General features: G+C 36.7%; 1 protein-coding gene across 2 annotated transcripts in view; it reads left to right on the forward strand.

Annotated features, from left to right (window-relative positions):
• The window catches only part of FBXL4 (F-box and leucine rich repeat protein 4), a 74,423-nt gene that overhangs the window by 21,885 nt on the left and 29,053 nt on the right, over nucleotides 1-23,485 (forward strand). For both annotated transcript variants that reach the window (XM_055535422.1, XM_055535423.1), the window contains exons 4-5: nucleotides 8,108-8,453; nucleotides 18,817-19,061. In XM_055535422.1, the coding sequence (XP_055391397.1) occupies nucleotides 8,108-8,453; nucleotides 18,817-19,061 (591 nt within the window). The remainder of the gene's footprint in view (nucleotides 1-8,107; nucleotides 8,454-18,816; nucleotides 19,062-23,485) is intronic.

Here is a 23,485-nt window from a genome sequence, read left to right on the forward strand (position 1 = left end):
TCCGTAATCTAAAAAGTACATAATGCATTCTTATACCCTGTTCTCCATGTGCCTAGGATCCACCCTACACTCAAAATAACCACTTTTATCCACTTCCTTTGCATTGTTCCAGAGTTTTGTTATGCAGATGTAAACAAATACAAATATATTCATTTTACTTTTCTTTATACACAAAAATAAGCACACTGTTTACATTGTTCTACACCTTATTTGTTTCACTTAGTGGTATATATTGGATCTTTTCATATAAATGCAAAGAGAGCCTCCTTATTCTTTTCTACAGTTGCAAGTAATGTACAGTATATGTATACGCCAACTCATTAACCACTCCCCTATTGATGGCTTCTTAGTTGTTCCCATACTTTGCTATTATTAGTGTTAATACAATGAATAACCCTGCTGTTGAGTCACTTTGCATGTGTACAATCACGCATGTGGGTCACTTGCGAGAAATGTTGCGGGGCCAAGGGCCTGTGTATTTGTAGTGTTAACACGCGCCAGATTTCCCTTCAAGGAGGCTCTACCTATTTATGTTCCCACCAGCAGTGTACATGGATGTGTGTTTTACCAAAGCCTCCCCTGTAGAGTGTTTTAATAAATTTTAGCATTTTTGTTAATTTGGTAGGTGAAAAATGTTATCTCATGTTAACTTTAAGTTAAAATTATTTTATCATCTCTGAGGTTGAATGTTTTCTCATGTTTAAGAGCCATTTATATTTCCTTCTCCTTGAACTGTCTATCATGTTATTAATATTTGTCCATGTTCTATTACTTGTTAATCTTACCAGTTTAAAATCTTTATGTTGCTTCATCTATTCATTCATTAAATATTTGAGTGTCTACCATGTACTAAGCATTGTTCTCTGTGTTGAGGTACATTAATGAACAATGAACAAAATAGACAAAAATCTCTGCCCTTATGAGCTTATTCTAGGCCAAGAGCAGTTTGTGGGCACCTGTTAAACTGTAGGAGCTCAACTGCCCATAGAGGAGGAATAGGCACAGATCTGGTGTGGCTTAACACTCTCCTCCCTTTGAGTTGAGAAGAGGTCCTTGTCTCCTCAGCTCCAAGGAACACCTCCCAGGCTACCAGGAAGCAAATGCAGAATACAGCTCAGCTCAAGCTGGACACCCCTGGTATAATCTTTATTCATTCTTATAAGAACAAGTTTGATAATTCATTGTCAACAATGTTATTAATGAATCAGTTTTTTAAAACACAGAAAACCGGTATCCTTTATTATACATATCCTTTATTATATTTTTTCTTTTTTTCTGAAAGGGGATGCTTTGAATTTGTTTGAATAGGATGCTTGCTTATGTGAAAACTGTTTTGTTGGAGTCTGTCATTCTCTGCCTCTTTCCTACAAAGCTATCTAGTTTTTCCTTAAAAAGATGAACCAGTATCTGGATAAGATATAAAACTTAATTTCTGCATAACTGATTGTGACTATAAATCATGCTCTTGGGTTCCTAGCTGAGAGTTGTAGTGTGTGATTGTGATGAAAAGGACTTTATATTTACAGATGTAAGTCTACTTTGCTTAACTGATTTTTAGCCTTATTTCACAGAAAACACCATTAGCTTTTGAGGAAAAGAATCTAACTAATATATATTACTGCAGGATAAAAAAAGGGCCTAAAATTTTTACTGATCATGAAATCAGTTTCATTGTTTAAAAAACTTGTTAGAAAATACCCCACAATTTGTATTAAAAAACCCCACAATTCTTCTGCCCAGATTTAGTAAGTGGTAGCATTCTGGTGAATCTTTAGACAGTCAGAAACATTGATTGAACACCTTCTCTGCTCACTCACTGCTGGGAACAAAACAGAGGACTGGACTGATGTGAGTCTTGTTCTTTGAGTTTTACAGGCCAGCCTGGAAAAGGACTGGGGTACTGCCAGGTGCCTGTGCTGACAGAGGAAAGCCTGTGGGGCTCAGAGAAGTCCTCCCAGAGGAAGTGACTTACTTGGGACTGAGGGTTGAGTAAGGCTTTAATTTGGATAGGAAAGGTGAAGTGAGAACAGCACGTGCAAAAGTGGAATCATGAGGTGAAATCCCGGTGTTCCAAGAAGTGAGACAAGTCCCAGAGTGGAGAGAACAAGCTGTCAAGGAGTCACAAGCTGTGGGAATTCGTAGAGCTCTTGGATCCAGTTTCCCAGAAGCAGACCTGAGAATACTGTTCCTCCACCAAGGGTTTGTTAGGAAAGTGCTCCTGGAGAAACCAGTAAGAGAGCAGGGAAAGTGCTGTAAGGAAGGGAAGAAGGCAAGGATGCAGTGTCTGTGAAGGCCCAGTCAGCCTGGAGGCTGAGTTGCCAGGGAGCTGGACTCAGACACCCCTGCTGGTCTGTCTTGGGCTGTGAGCTGGGGGAGTGGGAGGGGGATGGAAGTCTTCCAGAGACCTGCCACTCTCTGATGAAGAGGCTCTGGGAACCCGTGTAGTTCTCTGTAGAAGGCTGCAATTGGGAGCCCTAAGGAGCAAGGCTGCAGATCTGGGGTATGAGCATGGAACTACCAGGAAATAAGCTGAGCATAGGTAGAGAAAGTCAGCTCTAATACACTGGTAGACATAATATATTGATAATAAAAGAGAACTGGTACAGAGTTTTCAGATTATTTACTTTGCTACCAATGTCATTTTCATCACTGTCATTTCGTAAAAGAAACCCCAGTTTATACGGAGAAATTAGCATGCTCAGAATCTCAAATAAAGAGCAATTGGCAACTTTACATGTATATGTGTGCGTGTATGTATGTGCTCAGTCTCTCAGTCGTGTCTGATTCTGACTCTTTGTGACCCTGTGGACTGTAGCCCACTAGGCTCCTCTGTCCATGGGATTTTCCTGGCAGGATTACTGGAGCGGATTGCCATTTCCTTCTCCAGGGGATTTTCGTGACCCAGGGATCAAATCTGAGTCTCCTGCATTGCAGGCGGTTTCTTAACCACTGAGCCACCTGGGAAGCCCTTATTTCCACCTTAAGGCTTAGCAAGTAATCGAGTGTGTTGGAGTAGTTTAAGAATTTGTTAATGGGAAATGAATGTGTCCCAGCAAATTGAAAAGCAATCTTTCCCCATTTTGTCTGATTACATTTCTTATATTCGGTGAGTGAAGTGGGAAAGTTACAATTAGTCCTGTAAGATCTCAAAGTCTTTTGACTTCTTGCCTAGTGTTCTACCAAGAGAAAAGAAAATCGTATAGAGTGTCCTGGTCCTGAGGATAAGATCTTAATAGATGCTTATGTAAGAGTCAGAAAAAAGGCAAGTGCAGGGTTACACATTGGAAGAGAGAGAGACAGGGAAAAGAGAAGAGAAATTGAGGTCATATTAAATAAACTGATTGGAATAAAGCTATTTGGGGTTAAAATTTAGTGGTACTCTTGAGTGTTGAAAGCATTTTCACTATATAGTATTGAAGTTAAGAAAGCAATGAGGAAGAAAATGGCTGTCACAGGATTTGCTGCCAAAGGAAGTTGCTTAAGCAGTGATTTCACGAATTGGTCATGATCTGGTCCCCTTGATTTTGTGAAGCATGATTTTGTCATTTAAGTCAGAAATAATCAGACCCTTTATTGGTTTTTTTTTTTAAAGCAGATGCCAATTTATTAGTGCCCATTAGCAGCGGGCTGAGAAACACAAAGTGAGTTAAGTATACCTCTTAGAATACTTTAATTTTATTCTTGTTTTCCTATTCTCTCCTTTCACTTTCAGCTGGTAAAATGGAACAGTGTTGGCAAGAGATCTTTCTTTGTGCTGACTACTAGATGTGCTTAGTAACCAGGAAAAATTTTGGTTACAGGGAAGTAATTTGCATCCATGTGCCTGGCTTCCAACCTGAATATGTTAGAAAACTTGCTTTATCCAGTTTCTATTGATAAACATCTCTCTTCCTCTCTTGTGCACCTGCTGCTTCCTGGGAGCCCTAGAGAGACTTTCCCAGTGGGTAACAGCAGGTCAACAGTTAGAGAGAGAGTGTCTAGTGTCCAAGCACTGGACACTTAGTGGGCATTCAGTACAATCAAGAGAAGGAAAAATAAGTGGACTGGTGAAGAGAATGCTGATACCACCCCGGAATTAAGTTCTTCAAGTGCAGACGAGGCACAGTCTGATGGGGATTCCACATTAAATTCTTTACATGCGACTGTAGATTTAAAATAATTGTTTGTCAGATTTGTCCAGTAGAGGAATATACTGTATGGGCAGATAAAGTTAGCATATAAATGTGCAGACTACAGAAGCCATGACTTAGAGCAGTTTAATCTCATCCGCGCAGCTCTGGGTCTAAAGGATTAAGAGAGTCAGGGCTATCTCATGGAAAATTATGTGTAAGTGTGTATGTTTGTGTGTATTATGTGTACACAGGCATGCACATGTGCATTTATTTGTATGTGCTTGCTTGCTTTCACTCACTAGTTTTTAAAGTTCAGGCTTTAGTTTTCTAAACAGAAAGATTTTGGCATAGGAAATACAACCAATATTTTAAAATAGTCATTATTTTGTAATATAATAACATTTTATAACCTATGAAAATATTGAATCATTGTGTTGTACACCTGAAACTAATGTTATAAATCAACTATACTATAATTTTAAAAAGATATTGATATATTCTCTTGTTGGGTAGATATTTTTCTAACTTTAAAATAATATAGTCTAGTTCTGGTAGAATTTTAAACAAAAATTCACTTTAGTGCAGATACTCCTAAATCAATTGTATTGGTCTCATAGTTAATGTTAATTTAAATGGCCACAGACCTATAAAATAATTTTTCATCTTTTTAGCACTTTTCTTAGTTACTTTTTAGTTTATCAAGAAAAATCAAAATAAAATATAATTAATGATACCTGATTTTTTTTTATGTTTAGACATTTAAAAATATTTCTAAAAACTGATGATTTGATATTATTATACTTGTATCATATTTAAACTTATGATTTATGTATAACTAAATATATAATATTTATACTATCTAAAGTCAGAAGCAAAAGTGATACTAAAATAGCATTAACCCTTATATGTTTAAACATGCTAGAAATGTTAAGGAAGTTGTTTTAAAGTATCATCTTAACCTTGTCCATTTTGCAAAGTAGTGAGAGAGAGAGGGGAGACTTTAGTGGATTAATGCATTATTTCAATAGAATATTTCTGCTCTAATCAATGCTTGTTTTCAAGCTTATATTTATAGTTTTATAATGTAATTTGCATTATAATACAGGTCCAGCTCTGCATAAAGAACACGTTTTGTCTGTGTTTTTATTTATTGCAAAGGACCTGGCAGAGGTGATTTCTGTTTTACATTTTCCGTGTTTCTGTTAAGCTTCATAAAAACTTCTCATTGATGCTAAACAATAAACTAGGCTGGTTTTGTCCACGTGTGCTGTGAACCAGTGCAGGCAGTTATTTCACAGGGTCTTGAGTGGTCCTTGCTTCTTGGACATGAGAAAAACCTTCAACATCACTTGATGTCATTTTCCAGCAGCAACAAAAGGATGAGCAGAACCGAAGTCTGAGTTTTCTCATACCTTCTGCCATGTACCCCAGGATTCTTGGAAACAATCTGTCCAAAGTTAGGAATGCATTTCCCTAAGAACATGGTTTTAAATGTTTCATACTTCTGTTCCTGTATGGCTAGCTCTGTTGAACTGCCTGGATCTTCAGTAGAGTGTTCAGATCAATACCATTGTTAGAAACCCTCAAGATTTTTGCATTTAGACTTTAGGAGCACTTCTTAATCTAGGCTGGCATTTCTAATTTGCTCTTCTGCCTGTCACAGAAAGTGAGAATGCTCATCCTGCTTTCGTTTGCTCCTTAAATCTGCCACAACCTGCTGTGTTCCTTGAACTCTTCCCCTGCCTCCCAAGGCTGATTATACAGCGGGGCCAGTCTCTCTATTCCTACTTTCAGGTTGTCTCTAAATACAAATACTCAGAGTCTCTTTATATGTTTGATGGGTTTTATTCCTAGTGTTCAGGAGAGAAGTAGCAAATCTCACAAATATGGGGTGATTATAAGGGTTCTGTTAACTGTAAAAGTTCCTACTGTTACTGTCAGTGATATGTTTACTGGAATCCCCATTGAGTTTCTGCCTTATGCTTTTATTCCTAAAGGCAGAAATTACCAAAATTCCCTTCTCCTGAAATTGGTGCTGTATGCCTATCTTGCTCCCATCTTGGTCTAAAGACCATTATGGTACTTGTATGTCGATGACTTCCATAATCTTGGCTCAGATTTCTTCCCTGAGTTTCACAGTCTTTTGTATATTTCAGTTTCCTAAATGCTTTGCTGTAATCAATTTTTACATAGGTTATCAATAAGTCATTGGGGCAAGGAAATGAACTGACAATATACTGGAAGGAAGAAAATTTGATATGATCAATAAACATATGAAAATATTTTAAATATTATTAATAGTGAATTATAAATTATGTCACAGAGATATGGGTCACTATGAATTTAGAGATTATTTTTTTTAAAACAGAGAATACTGGGAACTCCCTGGTGGTCCAGTGGTTAAGACTCCAGACTCCCAAGGAAGGGCGCCTGGGTTCAATCTCTGGTCGGGGAATTAGATCCCACATACCACAACCAAAGATCCTGAATGCTGTAACTGAGACCTGGCACAGCCAAATAAATAAATATATACATAAAAATAGAGGATGCTTTCAGTGGTTATTCTTATATACTGTTGGCATAAGCTCCTTTGAAAATAGTTTGCAATATTTATTGGGAGACTTAAAAGTGTACTTAGACCTTGACATAAAGTCTTTATTTAAAAGTTCTGCCAGCTAAAGTAAATTTAAACAGCAAAAGAAGTATTTATTGAAGTATTTCTGTCCATGTTTTTAATTTTCTCTGATAGATTAGAAAAAAGTATTAGAAAAAAGGTTATTTATGCCATATATGTGAGAGTATATATATTTAATGATGCTATGTTATGAAGAATCTTTAAATAATTTTGGAAAATAATTTTATAAGAATATCTATGTAAAGACATGGAATATGAATTAGTCCTTGAAGAAAAGATAGGCTGATGATTGTAATTTAGGCATTTCATTGAGTGGAGAGGCAGCATGAGCAAATACCTTTCTGTGAAAATACATTTATTATCTGGAAAGTAATGATTAACCTGGCTGAATAGTAAAAGTTCATTTTGAAGAAATAGGAGAAAATGTTACTTATCTGTTAACGTGTTAGCTAGTTGCTAGGTATGGAGGATACAAGGATGACTCAAAGATGACAATAATGGAAATTCAGGAGAAGGGCATATATGAGACAGTTTCATGAAAGCTTTGATAAAACTTAATGACTGGGTAAAAGAAAATAAAGAATAATGAAATTTTTTAACTTGTATGATGCCAGTAATAGAAATGGGAAAGGATACCTTTATAAGGCAAGGTGGTCAGTTTAGTTTCCACAGTTGGTTTAGGGCACACACACAGGAGTGCTTGCTTTCTTTTTTTTAAAGTTAATTAATTTATTTATGGCTGTAGTGGGTCTTCATTGCTCCACAGGCTTTCTCTAGTTGCGGCACGTGGGGGCTTCCCTTTGTTGCAGTGCTCGGGTTTCTTATGGTGGTGCCTTCTCTTGTTGCGGATCACCGGCTCTAGGCATGTGGGCTAGGCAGTTGTGGCACATGGGCTTAGTTGCTTCATGGCATGTGGGATCTTCCCAGACCAGGGACTGAACCTGTGTCCCCTGCAGTGGCAGGCAGAATCTTATCCACTGCGCTGTCAGGAAGGTCCAGGAGTGCTTTCTTTCATGTGCTTTAATACTTGGAGTTTACTTTTTCTGTAAAACTGAATGTTGTTTATGTACCTCTGACTAGTGATTCCAATTTTTAACTAACTGTGAAATCTGCCTAAAATTACTTTCTAAGGAGTTTTAAAAATAATTTAAGTAGTAAAAATATTTTAAGTATAAGGTCTATGGCATTTAGATTTAAAATTTTTTCATGTCCTGGTAATAATTATTGGTTCGATTGTATCTATCTGCTTTGTTTAATGGTTTTGCTTCATACTGGAACATATTGGGCATGGGGCCCTAACTTTACAGTAATAGAAATGTCATTCTAAATGGTATTATAGAGAAATTTCTTTCTTTGGCAGATGGGAGACTCTTTGGTCAGAGAAGCCTACAAAGGTGAATGCTTCTCAAGCTCGCCAGTTTAAACCTTGTATTAAGCAGATAAATTTTCCTACAAATCTTATACGCCTGGAAATAAATAGTTCTCTTCTGGATTACTACACTGAATTAGATGCAGTTGTATTACACGGTATGAAGGACAAGCCCATGCTTTCTCTCAAGACTTCACTTATTGACATGAATGATCTAGATGAAGATGACTATGAAGAAAAGGATGATTGTGAAATCGACAATCTGAACAAAAAGTTTAGCAGTACTGCTCTCAGGGAAGGGCCAAGTAATGGATATTTTGATAAACTACCCTATGAGGTAAGCCAAAGATATTCAGTAGCAATATTGGACATACTATCATTTAAAAATATTTAGATATTAATGTTTATTTCGCTGAATGTCAGAGAAATTGGAGCATTAGTGAAGTGTACATAATCTGATGTATTGTGTGTTTTGACTTTGGAAAAACTAGACAAAATTGTGTTCAGTAACTTCACCAGTTTTGTTTTGGAATGACTTCAGTGATTTTGGACAAATTCTTAGATATATGTTGTTTTATCACTGATTAATAATAACCAAAATACATAAAGCAGTAATAAATTACACTCCACTTTAATTCACAGTTACACAGCGTAAGCATGGGCAATATGTGTTTAACGTGATACCAGTTATTTTAAAGATGATTCGTTGTGAAAATAGTATTAATACGGTTGTGAGAGGAATCCTCATGCTGTTTAATAGTGCACAGTGTCTCCAAGTGTAACTTATTCTTCTCTACTAACTCTATTCTATGTTCTTCTAACTAGCTATAATTTTTGGTCTAGGCAGGTTCAGGGAGGTTTTCGGTGTGTCTCTGCAGGGTTGTTTCTAGGGTGTATTTAGCACTCCTGGCTCCCAGGCATCCAGTGCCATTAGCACATCTCCTGGAATGGGGGTGGGGCCAGGCATTTCTGGCCCCTGCTGAGAAGAGCTGTGTGTGGTTTAAAATATTAATAATAAAATCAGATCTTTTAAAGAAAATTTTCTAAACTCAAACTACCATGGAGAGGGCTATCATGTAGATGAAACTGACCTGGAAATCTCTGAGGATATTCATACTCTGAGGGTCTGAATAAAGGATCAAGAACAGAATTCTAGAATTACTAACATCTAAGAGTCAAATACAGGTGGACAAGTCAGAAAAGGCACTTGGAACAAAGATGAGAGTGTCTTAAAAGCAGTGATAGGAAGCTAAAGAGGTATAGAGAACATAAAATAGGTGTGGTCAGCCACACTACTGCAGAGCTCAGTGACAGTGGCCCCTGCTTTTGGTCATTGGGAGAGCTTTGATAATCCTTTACCATTATCAGTTCATTGGAACTATGACCATAGGTGGGAGATGGGGAAAATTTACCATATCTGGGTAAGGCATCAAGGGGCGGGGAAGAAGCAGAGACAAAAATATTTGCTGTCTGAGCATAAGCAGGAAAAAACCTTCTGTTAATATACTCTAATTATGGGCTATAACATGGATAAGACTGTTCACCAATAATGAATAATACTTGGCATCTGGACTAACACTCCAGTCCTTCATGCCATATTCAGAGAAGGGCGTACCAAAATGAAGGAGAGTATGACATTTTTATAGATATTATTTGCTCTAATTTATCACTTAAAAGGAGAAAAGATGGGTGGCAGAAGATGCAACAGAGTGGGAAGGTTGCTGTCTGTAACACAGGTTGGGAGAGAATCAGCATGTTTTTATGCTGTAGGGAAGGAGACTGTAGAGAGTTAAAGCTTCTAGTACATGCAGGGGGTTTAGTCAATACAGCAAAGTCATGTGGAAGAACTGGGAGATGGAATCAGTCATCTTAAAGGACATTAAATAGCCATGATGAAAGCAGTGCAATGTATAGAGAGTTAATGTTCCAAAACACCAAGTGATTTCACAGTGACTAAAAGGAGAAACTGTTTTTTAAAGTTACCCAAACTATAGGTACTTCAAGTTATTTTAAGGGGGCGAAAAACCCACATTGAAATAATAAGCCAAGTGATATCATCTTTCCATAGTTGAAAATAATTGTATTATGAGTAAAATGAATTTTTAGGGCAGGTCAACTTTTTTGAGAGTCCTTTCCTACATTGCATGGTGTCAAAGGGTACTTTAGACTAGAATGTTTTTGTTGTTTAGTCGCTAAGTCATGTCTGACTCTTTTGTGACCCCATGGACTGTAGCTCACCAGGCTCCTCTGTCCATGGGATATCCTAGACAAGAATTACTGAAGTGGGTTGCCATCTCCTCCAGGAGATCTTCCTGACCCAAGGATTGAACCCACGTCTCCTGCATTGGCAGATGGATTCTTTACCACTGAGTCACCTGGAAAGTCTCTTAGGCTAGGATACTCCCATATAAAAACATGGTTGACAGACACTAGCTATTGGATGAGTAATGATTAAAGGGTATTGTGGGCCTAAAGCCTGTTATTTTTCACTTAATCAAAATCCAAAAGTGCTTTTTCACATGCCAATGTCATGGTCTCAATAATTTCATTGTTCTTTTTTTATTTTGATATTTGCTTAAAATATAACATTAGGGGGCTTCCATGGTATCTCAGATGGTAAAGAATCTACCTGCAATGTGATGGTCCCAGGTTTAACCCCTGGCTTGGTAAGAACCCTTAGAGAAGGGAATGGCTACTCACTCCAGTATTGTTGCCTGGAGAATATTAAGGATCAGGAAATGTTTTCACACAGTATACATCTTTTAATATTGGTGACTTTTGTTTGGAATGATGCCAGCAATTGCTGGGAGTTATTTAAATTACAAATCATCTGGAAAAAAATCAATTATTTATCCTCTGGTACAGGGATATATTTAACTTTTAATGCTTCTTTGTACTAACTGCTTTAAAATTTTACTGAAATAACTTTTTTTTTTAATTTTATTTTATTTTTAAACTTTACATAATTGTATTAGTTTTGCCAAATATCAAAATGAATCCGCCACAGGTATACATGTGTTCCCCATCCTGAACCCTCCTCCCTCCTCCCTCCCCATTCCATCCCTCTAGGTCGTCCCAGTGCACCAGCCCCAAGCATCCAGTATCGTGCATCGAACCTGGACTGGCAACTCGTTTCATACATGATATTTTACATGTTTCAATGCCATTCTCCCAAATCTTCCCACCCTCTCCCTCTCACAGAGTCCATAAGACTGTTCTATACATCAGTGTCTCTTTTGCTGTCTCGTACACAGGGTTATTGTTACCATCTTTCTAAATTCCATATATATGCGTTAGTATACTGTATCGGTGTTTTTCTTTCTGGCTTACTTCACTCTGTATAATAGGCTCCAGTTTCATCCACCTCATTAGAACTGATTCAAATGTATTCTTTTTAATGGCTGAGTAATACTCTATTGTGTATATGTACCATAGCTTTCTTATCCATTCATCTGCTGATGGACATCTAGGTTGCTTCCATGTCCTGGCTATTATAAACAGTGCTGCGATGAACATTGGGGTACATGTGTCTCTTTCCCTTCTGGTTTCCTCAGTGTGTATGTGCAGCAGTGGGATTGCTGGATCATAAGGCAGTTCTATTTCCAGTTTTTTAAGGAATCTCCACACTGTTCTCCATAGTGGCTGTACTAGTTTGCATTCCCACCAACAGTGCAAGAGGGGTCCCTTTTCTCCACACCCTCTCCAGCATTTATTACTTGTAGACTTTTGGATCGCAGCCATTCTGAGTGGTGTGAAATGGTACCTCATAGTGGTTTTGATTTGCATTTCTCTGATAATGAGTGATGTTGAGCATCTTTTCATGTATTTGTTAGCCATCTGTATGTCTTCTTTGGAGAAATGTCTATTTAGTTCTTTAGTAAAGTTGCAGGATATAAAATCAACACACAGAAAACACTTGCATTCCTATACACTAATAATGAGAAAACAGAAAGAGAAATTAAGGAAACAATTTCATTCACCATTGCAACGGAAAGAATAAAATACTTAGGAATATATCTACCTAAGGAAACTAAAGACCTATATAGAAAACTATAAAACACTGGTGAAAGAAATCAAAGAGGACACTAACAGATGAAATAACTTTTAATATTGCAGTTAAAACAACAAATATTTAAGGTCCTACTTTTGCCAAGCCTGGATGGATCATAGGTTCCTTCAGACATTTAAGAAGTGATCACCTTCTATATTATTTAAACTCTTTCATGGAATAAAGGAAAAGGAAAGTTTTTAACTTCTTAATGAAGCTGATACAACACTATAGCACATAAAAATAAACTTACAGACTGATTTTACTTCTGCATCAAAATATAGTGAATAGAATTACCTAAAAATAAAAAAAATCATTCAGGATGTAGTCCTGGAATTAAGGATATTTAGGTATTAGATAATATATATGATAATATACAGTACTATAAAATGGTAACATAGTCAAAGGAGGAAAATTCTACGGTCATCTCAGTAGATGTGCAAAATTCATTGACAAATGGCAGCTGGATAGAAATCCAAATTTTTATCAATGTCAGTTTAAAAGTAAATATTAAGCTAGCTATGAACATTTCATGCAAAGATGAGCTCGATAAAGGACAGAAATGGTATGGACCTAACAGAAGCAGAAGATATTAAGAAGAGATGGCAAGAATACACAGAAGAACTGTACAAAAAAGATCTTCACGACCCAGATAATCACGATGGTGTGATCACTGACCTAGAGCCAGACATCCTGGAATGTGAAGTCAAGTGGGCCTTAGAAAGCATCACTACGAACAAAGCTAGGGGAGGTGATGGAATTCCAGTTGAGCTATTCCAAATCCTGAAAGATGATGCTGTGAAAGTGCTGCACTCAATATGCCAGCAAATGTGGAAAACTCAGCAGTGGCCACAGGACTGGAAAAGATCAGTTTTCATTCCAATCCCAAAGAAAGGCAATGCCAAAGAATGCTCAAACTACCTCACAATTGCACTCATCTCACACGCTAGTAAAGTAATGCTCAAAATTCTCCAGGCCAGGCTTCAGCAATACGTGAACCGTGAACTTCCTGAGTTCAAGCTGGTTTTAGAAAAGGCAGAGGAACCAGAGATCAAATTGCCAACATCCGCTGGATCATGGAAAAAGCAAGAGAGTTCCAGAAAAACATCTATTTCTGCTTTATTGACTATGCCAAAGCCTTTGACTGTGTGGATCAGAATAAACTGTGGAAAATTCTTCAAGAGATGGGAATACCAGACCACCTGACCTGCCTCTTGAGAAATTTGTATGCAGGTCAGGAAGCAACAGTTAGAACTGGACATGGAACAACAGACTGGTTCCAAATAGGAAAAGGAGTTCGTCAAGACTGTATATTGTCACCCTGCTTATTTAACTTATATGCAGAGTACATCATGAGAAACGCTGGACTGGAAGAAACACAAGCTGGAATCAAGATTGCCGGGAGAAATATCAATCACCTCAGATATGCAGATGACACCACCTTTATGGCAGAAAGTGAAGAGGAGCTAAAAAGTCTCTTGATGAAAGTGAAAGAGGAGAATGAAAAAGTTGGCTTAAAGCTCAACATTCAGAAAACGAAGATCTTGACATCCGGTCCCACCACTTCATGGGAAATAGATGGGGAAACAGTGGAAACAGTGTCAGACTTTATTTTTCTGGGCTCCAAAATCACTGCAGATGGTGACTGCAGCCATGAAATGAAAAGACGCTTACTCCTTGGAAGGAAAGTTATGACCAACCTAGATAGCATATTCAAAAGCAGAGACATTACTTTGCCAACAAAGGTTCGTCTAGTCAAGGCTATGGTTTTTCCAGTGGTCATGTACGGATGTGAGAGTTGGACTGCGAAGAAGGCTGAGCACCGAAGAATTGATGCTTTTGAACTGTGGTGTTGGAAAAGACTCTTGAGAGTCCCTTGGACTGCAAGGACATCAAGCCAGTCCATTCTAAAGGAGATCAGCCCTGGGATTTCTTTGGAAGGAATGATGCTGAAGCTGAAACTCCAGTACTTTGGCCACCTCATGCGAAGAGTTGACTCATTGGAAAAGACTCTGATGCTGGGAGGGATTGGGGGCAGGAGGAGAAGGGGACGACAGAGGATGAGATGGCTGGATGGCATCACTGACTCCATGGACGTGAGTTTGAGTGAAGTCCGCGAGTTGGTGATGGACAGGGAGGCCTGGCGTGCTGCGATTCATGGGGTCGCAAAGAGTCAGACACGACTGAGCGACTGATCTGATCTGATCTGATGAATTGTCTACTACCAAGTATTAGTAACCAAGAGCTAACATCATATTTAATTATCAAACACTAGAAATGTTCAGCATGGTAGTCACTAGCCACATGTACTATTGAGTACTTTATGTCTAATCTTAAGTGAAATAAGCTGAAAATATACACATAAGATTTCAAAGACTTAATATGACAAAAAAAGATTTAGTTTCTCAGTAATAATTTTTTAGGTTGAGCACATGTTGAGATGATCATTTTAAATATCTCATCAAATAAAATACATTAAAATTAATATCTCCTATTTTTGAATTTATTTTATTTTTTAATTTCATTGAGGAATAATTGACAAATATAATTATTTGTATTTAAAGTGTACAACATGGCTTGATATACATTGTGTATAGCAACCCACTCCAGTGTTCTTGCCTGGAGAATCCCAGGGATGGCAGAGCGTGGTGGGCTGCTGTCTATGGGGTCGCACAGAGTCGGACACGACTAAAGTGACTTAGCAGCAGCAGCAGCAGTGATTACTAAGATCAAGATAACTGACACATATATCACCTCCCGTTTTTAACTCTCTTGTGTGAGTGTTTGTGGTGAGAATGCTTAAGATCTACTCTAAGCAACCTTCAAGTATACAGTACTATATTATTAACTAGAGTCTTTTGACTTCTAACAACTTGCAGTTACTAAAAAAATTTTAAATTACATATGTGCCTCACATTTTTGGCTCACATACAAATTAGAGTCAGGAACAGGACAATAATTTTACTTAACATTGTTCCGGATACACTATCCAGTGCTGGAAGATGGGAGAAAGAAATAAGAGGCGTGATTTTTGAAAAGAAAGCTGTAAAATTATTGTCATTTGCGGACAATATGATTATGTATTAGAACACTCAGGAGAATAGACCAAAAACTATTCAGAACAATAAGTAAGTTGGCAGGTTACAAAATTAATAGATAAAAAAAATCAATGGATTTAAGAACTCTAGGATCAAAAAAGATAGTTAAATGATAAATTATGTCATGCTCTAGAGTAGGAAGACACAACAAAGAGATCAGTTTTCTTTAATAAAATCTATGTGTTCAATGAAGTTCCAGGTAAAATGCAAACATAATTTGTTTATTTTTTAATATAAAAGTTCACCTAAACACTATGAAAATACTCAGGAAAATTTTGGAAAAGAAGAGTGATGGAGGGAGCCCTAGTCCCACCAGAGAATAAAATAAATTACGAAGCCATAGTACTGATATTTGTGGGTCAACAATGAAGGTAGATTCTCACATAAACTTTTTTTTAATATATTTATTTTAATTGGAGGCTAATTACAGTATTGTGGTGGTGTTTGCCATACATTGACATGAATCAGCCACGGGTGTACATGTGTCCCCTTGTCCCGAACCCCCCTCCCACTTCCCTCCCCACCCCATCCCTCTGGTTGTCCCAGTGCACCAGCTTTGAGTGCAGTTTCATGCTTTGAACTTGGACTGGCGATCTGTTTCACATATGGTAATATACATGTTTCAATGCTATTCTAGCAAATCATCCCACGCTTGCCTTCTCCCACAGAGTCCAAAAGCCTGTTCTTTACACTATGTCTCTTTTGCTGTCTTGCATATAGGGTCATCGTTACCATCTTTCTAAATTCCATATGTATGCATTAATATACTGTGTTGGTGTTTTTCTTTCTGACTTACTTCACTCTGTATAATAGGCTCCAGTTTCATCCACCTCATTAGAACTGACTCAAATGTGTTCTTTCTTATAGCTGAATAATTTTCCATTGTGTATATGTACCACAGCTTTCTTATCCATTCGTCTGCTGATGGACATCTAGGTTGCTTCCACGTCCTGGCTATTATAAACAGTGCTGCAGTGAACGTTGGGGAACACGTGTCTCTTTCAATTCTGGTTTCCTCGGTGTGTATGCCCAGCAGTGGGATTGCTGGGTCCTATGGCAGTTCTATTTCCAGTTTTTTAAGGAATCCCCACACTATTCTCCATAATGACTGTACTAGTTTGCATTCCCACCAACAAAGTAAGAGGGTTCCCTTTTCTCCACACCCTCTCCAGCATTTATTGTTTGTAGACTGTTTGATGGCAGCCATTCTGACTGGCGTGAGATGGTACCTCATTGTGGTTTTAATTTGCATTTCTCTGATAATGAGTGATGTTGAGCATCTTTTCATGCCACATGTAAACTTTTAAAAAGACAGAACAGAACTTACTTATTTGACCCAGTGGGCTATTGCTATGGGAGAAATAAATGGAATAGAATAGAGACCAACAAGAAAGAAGGAAACATTGGGAATTCCCTTGGCAAGAGTTACATTTCTGTAGTTAAAAGCAAAACAAAACTGTAAGATGACAGTGCCCTACTATTTTTGTGCTGTTTTTTTGTTATTTTTTTTTTAATGTTTTTCCTTTTCCTGCCTTTCAGGATGGCAAAATTAAAAGTATTGATATTAGTCTGGATAGGTTATGAGTGAATGGGTACTTTTATACACTGTGTAAATTGATGCAAACATTCTAAAGGGCAATTTTGTGTTTATATCAAAACTTTTAAGTGCATGAAATTTACCCTCTGATATATTTGCAAAATTCACCAAGATATGCATACATACACACAATGATATTGCAGTGTTATTTACAGTAGGGAACAAACCAGGAAATACATCAATGAGAAATTAGTTGAATTAGTGTGTCACATCTACAAAGTGGCATGGGGTGGATGTGTGTGCAAATGTGGAAATATCTGCAAGATACATCATCCAATGAGAAAAGCAAGGTGAAGAACAGTGTATAAAGTATCATTCTTTTGGTGCAAATCCAGGAATAGAATTTCATACATATTTATCTGGAAAAGAGCAGAAAAACTGTTAGCAGTGTTTACCAAGGGATGGAGGGATTATTAGATTTGAGGGTAGAGAGGGAAGAACTTATCATTTTATACCTGCCTTCAGTGTTTGGGTTTTCTAATATCTTACCTGAATTTTCTCTTGTTATTTGTTTAATATTTTGTGTGTCGACAGTTTGCATGTCATCTGGATGGTGCGAGTTTAGACTAATTTTTAATTTCCCTGTATTTCCCTGTGTTTTTATAACACAAACACCCACACCCCTTAATGTTATTTTCAAAAGTCAAGTTCACATGTTAAAAATAAATAACAAAAACACCCCAAGCCTTCTTATACTTAATATGTGTATAATCAATGTGCATTTTTATATGTACTTTTTAAGCTTATTTTAAATATATTGTTGTCACTCTTTTTTGTACTTTGGCCTCAAACAGGGTTACTCTGACCTGAAAATAATACCGGGCTTACATAGTTAAATAAATTGATGAAGAACATTTAAGTTAAAGGGCATAATCACAAATCAAAAAGTATAGCTAGATAAATGCACTGCATTAAGTGAAAAAGTCATCCTTCTCTCTCATCTAGAGGTTTCTTTTTTTACCATTCAGCAAATACTTGATTTTTTTTCTTTGTGTTTCTTGGTTCAGAAGAGGCTACTTAGCTATGATTCTTTGAAAATTAGTTTAGAAGCCCCCAACTGTTCACCATTAAGAAAAAACAAATCTTGAACTACTAACAGTTCAAAGAAACTATTAGAATTAGAGATAAATATCTTTTTGTTTCCTCCTCCTTAATACTTTTTTTGGTATTTGTTAGCTACCCCATCATCATTGCCAGTGGCTTTAAGCAGGCTCCTGATTCCTCTTCTCTGGAATTCTGCAGTTGCCCCCTGGCTGGTTTCCCTTCCTGCCTCCAGGAGTGCTCCCTGCAATGCTAAAACACAAATCTGACTCTATCACTCTGCAGCTCTAATCCCTTAGAGACTCCTCATTGCTTTTTGTGTAAATCTAGTCTCCTCTGTGAGGCTCTCTGACCTAATCCACCACCAACTAGTCTTTCCTCTCCCCAGTTTTGCCTCACTCTTTAAAAGTGGAGCCTTCGTGGTCTAAGTCTACTTTTACTGCGGTTAAGCTTGTATCTTGTGTCAGGCTCTAGTGGCAGTCTGTGCTCCTAGCAAAGTTATTAAAACAGTCATTGTCCTTATCAACATCCCACTGAACTCTGAAAACCCTGAGAGGGGGAGCTCTTCTATCACCAGTGATAGGTGTGTAATCGATGTTCAGTAAAGGTTAAGTCTGTGAAAAATTGTATTATTCAATAGATTACCAATATATACTTTTTGCACTGTTAAAAAAAAAAAAGAGGAACTAACATGAATTGAGTATACAGTGAACACTCTTGAAATGTAATGTATATAGCCTTATGTATGTATGGGTACTACTGATGTGGATAATTCCATTGAATATTGATTTATTTAGTATGTGAAAATACTGTTATAAAATGTATGATACTGTTCTTTATTAGATCATATCATATGCTTCATAAAGTGATACTGTTTTTTCAGTCTGGGTGAACTTGGTTTCTCTGTTTTATGTAGCTCATTCAACTGATTCTGAATCATCTTACGCTACCGGACCTGTGTAGATTAGCACAGACTTGCAAACTACTGAACCAACATTGCTGTGATCCTCTGCAGTACATCCACCTCAATCTGCAACCGTACTGGGCGAAACTGAATGACACCTCTCTAGAATTTCTGCAGGCTCGCTGCACTCTCGTGCAGTGGCTTAATTTATCTTGGACTGGCAATAGGGGATTCATCTCTGTTGCGGGATTTAGCAGGTTAGTGCCAAACCTTGTTGAGGTTATTTCACCAGCAGACTGTACTTACTATATAGTAGTTAACATAATAAAAGTTTGAAATTATGTACCATGTACTTTATAGAAATCAAGAGAAATACATTTGTGTATCTTGTTCAGAATGCTTCTGCTTACAAAAGTGGATGAGTTCATTTCGCCATCCTCTTACATCTCAGCTTCATAAGATGGAGGGGAAATTATGTCCTTTACCTCAAATTGTTCAAAATCCCAAGTAACTTTCAACAGAGCTCCTTTTTTTTTCTTTCTCATATTTTCAGCACAGATGATTAACACATTTTAAGAACTATTTCCAAATCAAAATCTACCTCTCTAATGTGATTTGTCAGAAATGGAAAACAATTTATTATAGAACATTTTTAATTAAATCTTAATTACATGTGCAATACATCACCCAAATTTAGAAGCTCATTTAAACTAATTATGTTGAAAATGCAATTGCATGTTAAATAGGCGACCACACTTGCAGACCTGCCCAGGTGTTTCTGCTCCTTTCTATTTAAGCATTTAGTTTCCTTACTATTAAATGTCACCTGTTAAACATTTGAAAGCCTGCACGCGTACATATTCATTTAGCAACGCCATAGTCATTTTTTCTTGTGATATAAACAGGTGTTTTTCTCTTAACCTTGATGATGGTTATTCTCATTGTAAGTTACAGTATAATCCATTTCATTAAGTTAAATAATGAAGAAATAGACACTTTGGGGAAATTAACCTGTTATTTTTGATTAACGAATAATCACCTATCGTGTTTTTAGAAGTTAGAATGAACTACAGCTTTCCCTACACACATCCCCAAGTGGATGCATTCCAGTGGCTTATGAATTAGAAATTTGTATTTTGAGCTTTGTTTCTCCTTGACTTAGAGTATAAAATTAAAGATGCAGTTCCAGAAATAAATATTTGATACCTTAGATTCAGATGAAATCATGTTTGAAATAGCACCAATGTGTTCAAAATGCTAATATTAATAGTTTGTGTCAAATTAAAAGAACACAGGCAATAATGGCTTACAGCACATGTTGAAACCATGGACGCACTGGGTTTCTTTCTTTTCTGCCAGAAACAGAACTAGAGGAAGGGGGTTCTTAGATAAAGCGTTCTGGGATCTGAGGGTCAGAATCTAAAGATTCTGTAACATGATGTGTATACAAAATTATTTTTTATTATGTAAATTTGATTGAGGGGATATATATATATATATAATAGTAGGTATTATATATATGTAAGAAAATGAGTTGTTTCTTTTTGGCAGTGTAATTTTGGTGAATTTTGATAGAATCCACATTTTGAAAATTGCTGGATTTTTGACAGCTCTCCATTGGAACACAGCTTAGTCCTTTCTGTTTCCCTTTCTGCAAACACACCCTTCATTGGCAAATTGTCCTCACTGCTAATGGGACCAAGAAGAACTGAAGCTAATGATGCCTGTGGGTATTCAGAGAGTGCACTATGGATCATAAACCAAGACTAACCCAGAGCAGATAGAACCATTGGTATCAGTAAGCATTATTTTACCTTATAAGGACTTCGGGGTATTTTAATTCCTCTCATAGCTCTTTCTTAAATGTTTCCCACTATTTGGGACTTATTATGTGTGTGTTTTCACTGTTGGTGTGTAGTGCGTAAGGCATTATGGTGAGTATTGTGGACCATGTGAAGAGGTAGATGATATAGTTCCTACTACAAAAACAATACAGATATAAAGATAAACATTTAAACATATCATTCCTATATTTTTATAAATAAAATAGCAGGGAGGCAGCTAATGAGTAAAGACATTAAAGAAAACTTTGGTAATGAATGACCAAGTCCAACTTCCTAGGCAAAATGTGGCATATACCCATAGTATAATGAGTAAAATATAAAGATAATATTAAATCAGTTTTTAGAAATTCTCTTTTTGTAGCTTCTTCTGGTGCATTAGCAGAAACATAAGTTGTTAGAAGAAAACTTCACAATGCTATTTTAAGAATTTTAGACGTGCAGTGGATAAAGATCTTCTTTTATAAGTTTAAAGCTCCAATCTACTTTCTCACCAGCAATTTCTCTTCCATTTTCAATTTGCCCCTTTAGTTGCTGTGGAGCTGTTTGAATAATCACAAAAGTACATACATAAATTTAAGTTTTCCATATTTCACAGGAGTATTTCAGCCTGTAAAACCATGTATCTTGATAGCATTCCTTTGAGCATAGTCATTGTTCCCATTAAGAAAAGAAAAAGTTGAAATAACGGAGAGAGAGTCTTTTTGGGGATGGGAGATACTGGAGCTTTGCCGACTGATTACTGTTGGCCCCCTTGACTTGACTGCTGAATTGATAGTCATTATGGCTTGTAGGCAGCATTCCCAGAATAAACAATAAATATTCATGGCTTGATTATTAATGAATAATCTATGAGTAAGTGTGGTCTATTTATGCTCGTTACTGTGAAGAAGGCTTATTTATAATACTTTAAAGGGAAAAAAAGTACCTTTTTGAACTAGAAACCGATGATGATGAGTTGCCTTTTGAGCAAGTCTTTGGGAAAAGTTTGATATAGGTAATTTTTGTTGCCTAAAAACCTTATCCTCACAAACTGAAACTGTTTCACTGCATTTTAAAGAAGTTAGAAATTTATTTTATTCAAAATAGCAGGGGAAGTGGAATAATGAGAACTTAAAACTTTTAATCAGTTATTAAAATCCTATTCTATCTACAGATTTGTGACTTGTAACTTCAAGTCCTGCTCATGTATATCATTATTCATTAAAGTCACATCTATTGTAATTACACTTTCCTCTTGCAATACACTCCCTGAAGTCTTGGATATTCCTTTGCCACCCTGTTTGTTTGTGCTCTGAGGCTTAATTGTACCATTTTGATGTTCAAAACGCCTTAGACTCATGTTTTTCTGCTATAGTTTTTCTTCAGATAGTTGCTCAAACTAATCACCTTGAGCGCCACCTCAGTTATGTAGAGATTTCTACCCCTAGCCCATCTACTTGTTCCCTTCAGAAAACACTGTTGGATGCTTTTTAGGTTTAAGGACTTGATGTTTTGACACAAAACTACAGTTTTATGGAATAGAGAGCTTTTTGCGTATTCATATATTTGTTTATTCAGTTGCCTGCCAATGTTTTACACTGTTGTATCTTTTAGATGGTCAACTCCTAGAGATTAAAGACAATTACGACAGTTTCTTTTCATGTCCTTCTACCATTGCTGGATGGTGCCGTACACAGTTAAGCAAGAAGTTTTGTTTTTAATAACTTTATTTTAGATCTGATATAGTAAATAATGCTCCAGCTATTTGGAATTAAAAATATCTTAAATATACTGTTTTATAAAACTCAGTGAGGGCCAGCTACAAAACATGAGATTAGGATTCAGAGCCATGGATATTTATACCTAATTCTCCTCTTTACCTTGAAACTTCAGGCAGGTTGTAAGGTTTGGTGCCTTTTATTTTGTGATGAATAAACTCAGATTAAATCATTCATTCACGTAATGTTAATTATTTTAGGGTACAAATTACCATTTAGTAAATTACTTCTTATGTACCTGTATTACTCTGGACAAATTAATTCACCTTATAAGGATAGGCAATTTATTTCTCTCTCCAGAGACTCCTTTTCTCATAGCAGGAGACCTAGTTTGGGACTGTTTATCTGAACTTAGGTTTTCTCTTAATACCCTCAATATCAAGAAAATACTTGATGAGAATTCATAAGATGGAATGAACAGGCTTCAGGAAATAAACAAGCTATAGTTCTCCTTTCAGGTGACCAGTATTACAATTGAGATGAATAAATAGATGACTAAGATCTGTAATTATGTGTTAAAACTTTATGAGAAACATTAAGGAAGGAAATGAGTTGTGTTCAGCTAATTAATTGATTCTGCTATTTCTGCCTTCTTGTAGTGGAAATATGAAAAAGCTGGTGGTGTAGATCTCATAAGTTAAGGAAGAGTTGACTATGGGGATATTGACTAAATAACCTACTCAGTAAAAATATAGCATATAGAAAAAGGGAGAGGGTCATAAAGGTGGTATAAGCATGATCATTGTCATTATTGTGCTTCCAAATTCTATCATTCATTAAATCAATTTGGGACGTTTTCTAGTCTATTAACAGCTTTCTGATGATTGGCTTGCTATCTTTAGAAGGGAAGAGTTCATTAATGAGAGAAAGGAGACAAGGGGTGTCAAAGCATTCCAAGGCTAATACTAAAAAGAACTGTAGAACAAAGTGCTTTGCCAAATAATGAAGACCTTCAATAGATAAGATGCCTAAAGATTTTAATTTTAAGAGTTAATATACTCATTTAACTTTTGTAATCTGCAAATAATTTTAGAAGCATCAAATCCAAATAGGATACTCTAGATCTCTGGTGCCCTACAT

Source organism: Bubalus kerabau, chromosome 9 (genome assembly GCF_029407905.1).
Source record: "Bubalus kerabau isolate K-KA32 ecotype Philippines breed swamp buffalo chromosome 9, PCC_UOA_SB_1v2, whole genome shotgun sequence".
Lineage (NCBI taxonomy): Eukaryota > Metazoa > Chordata > Mammalia > Artiodactyla > Bovidae > Bubalus > Bubalus kerabau.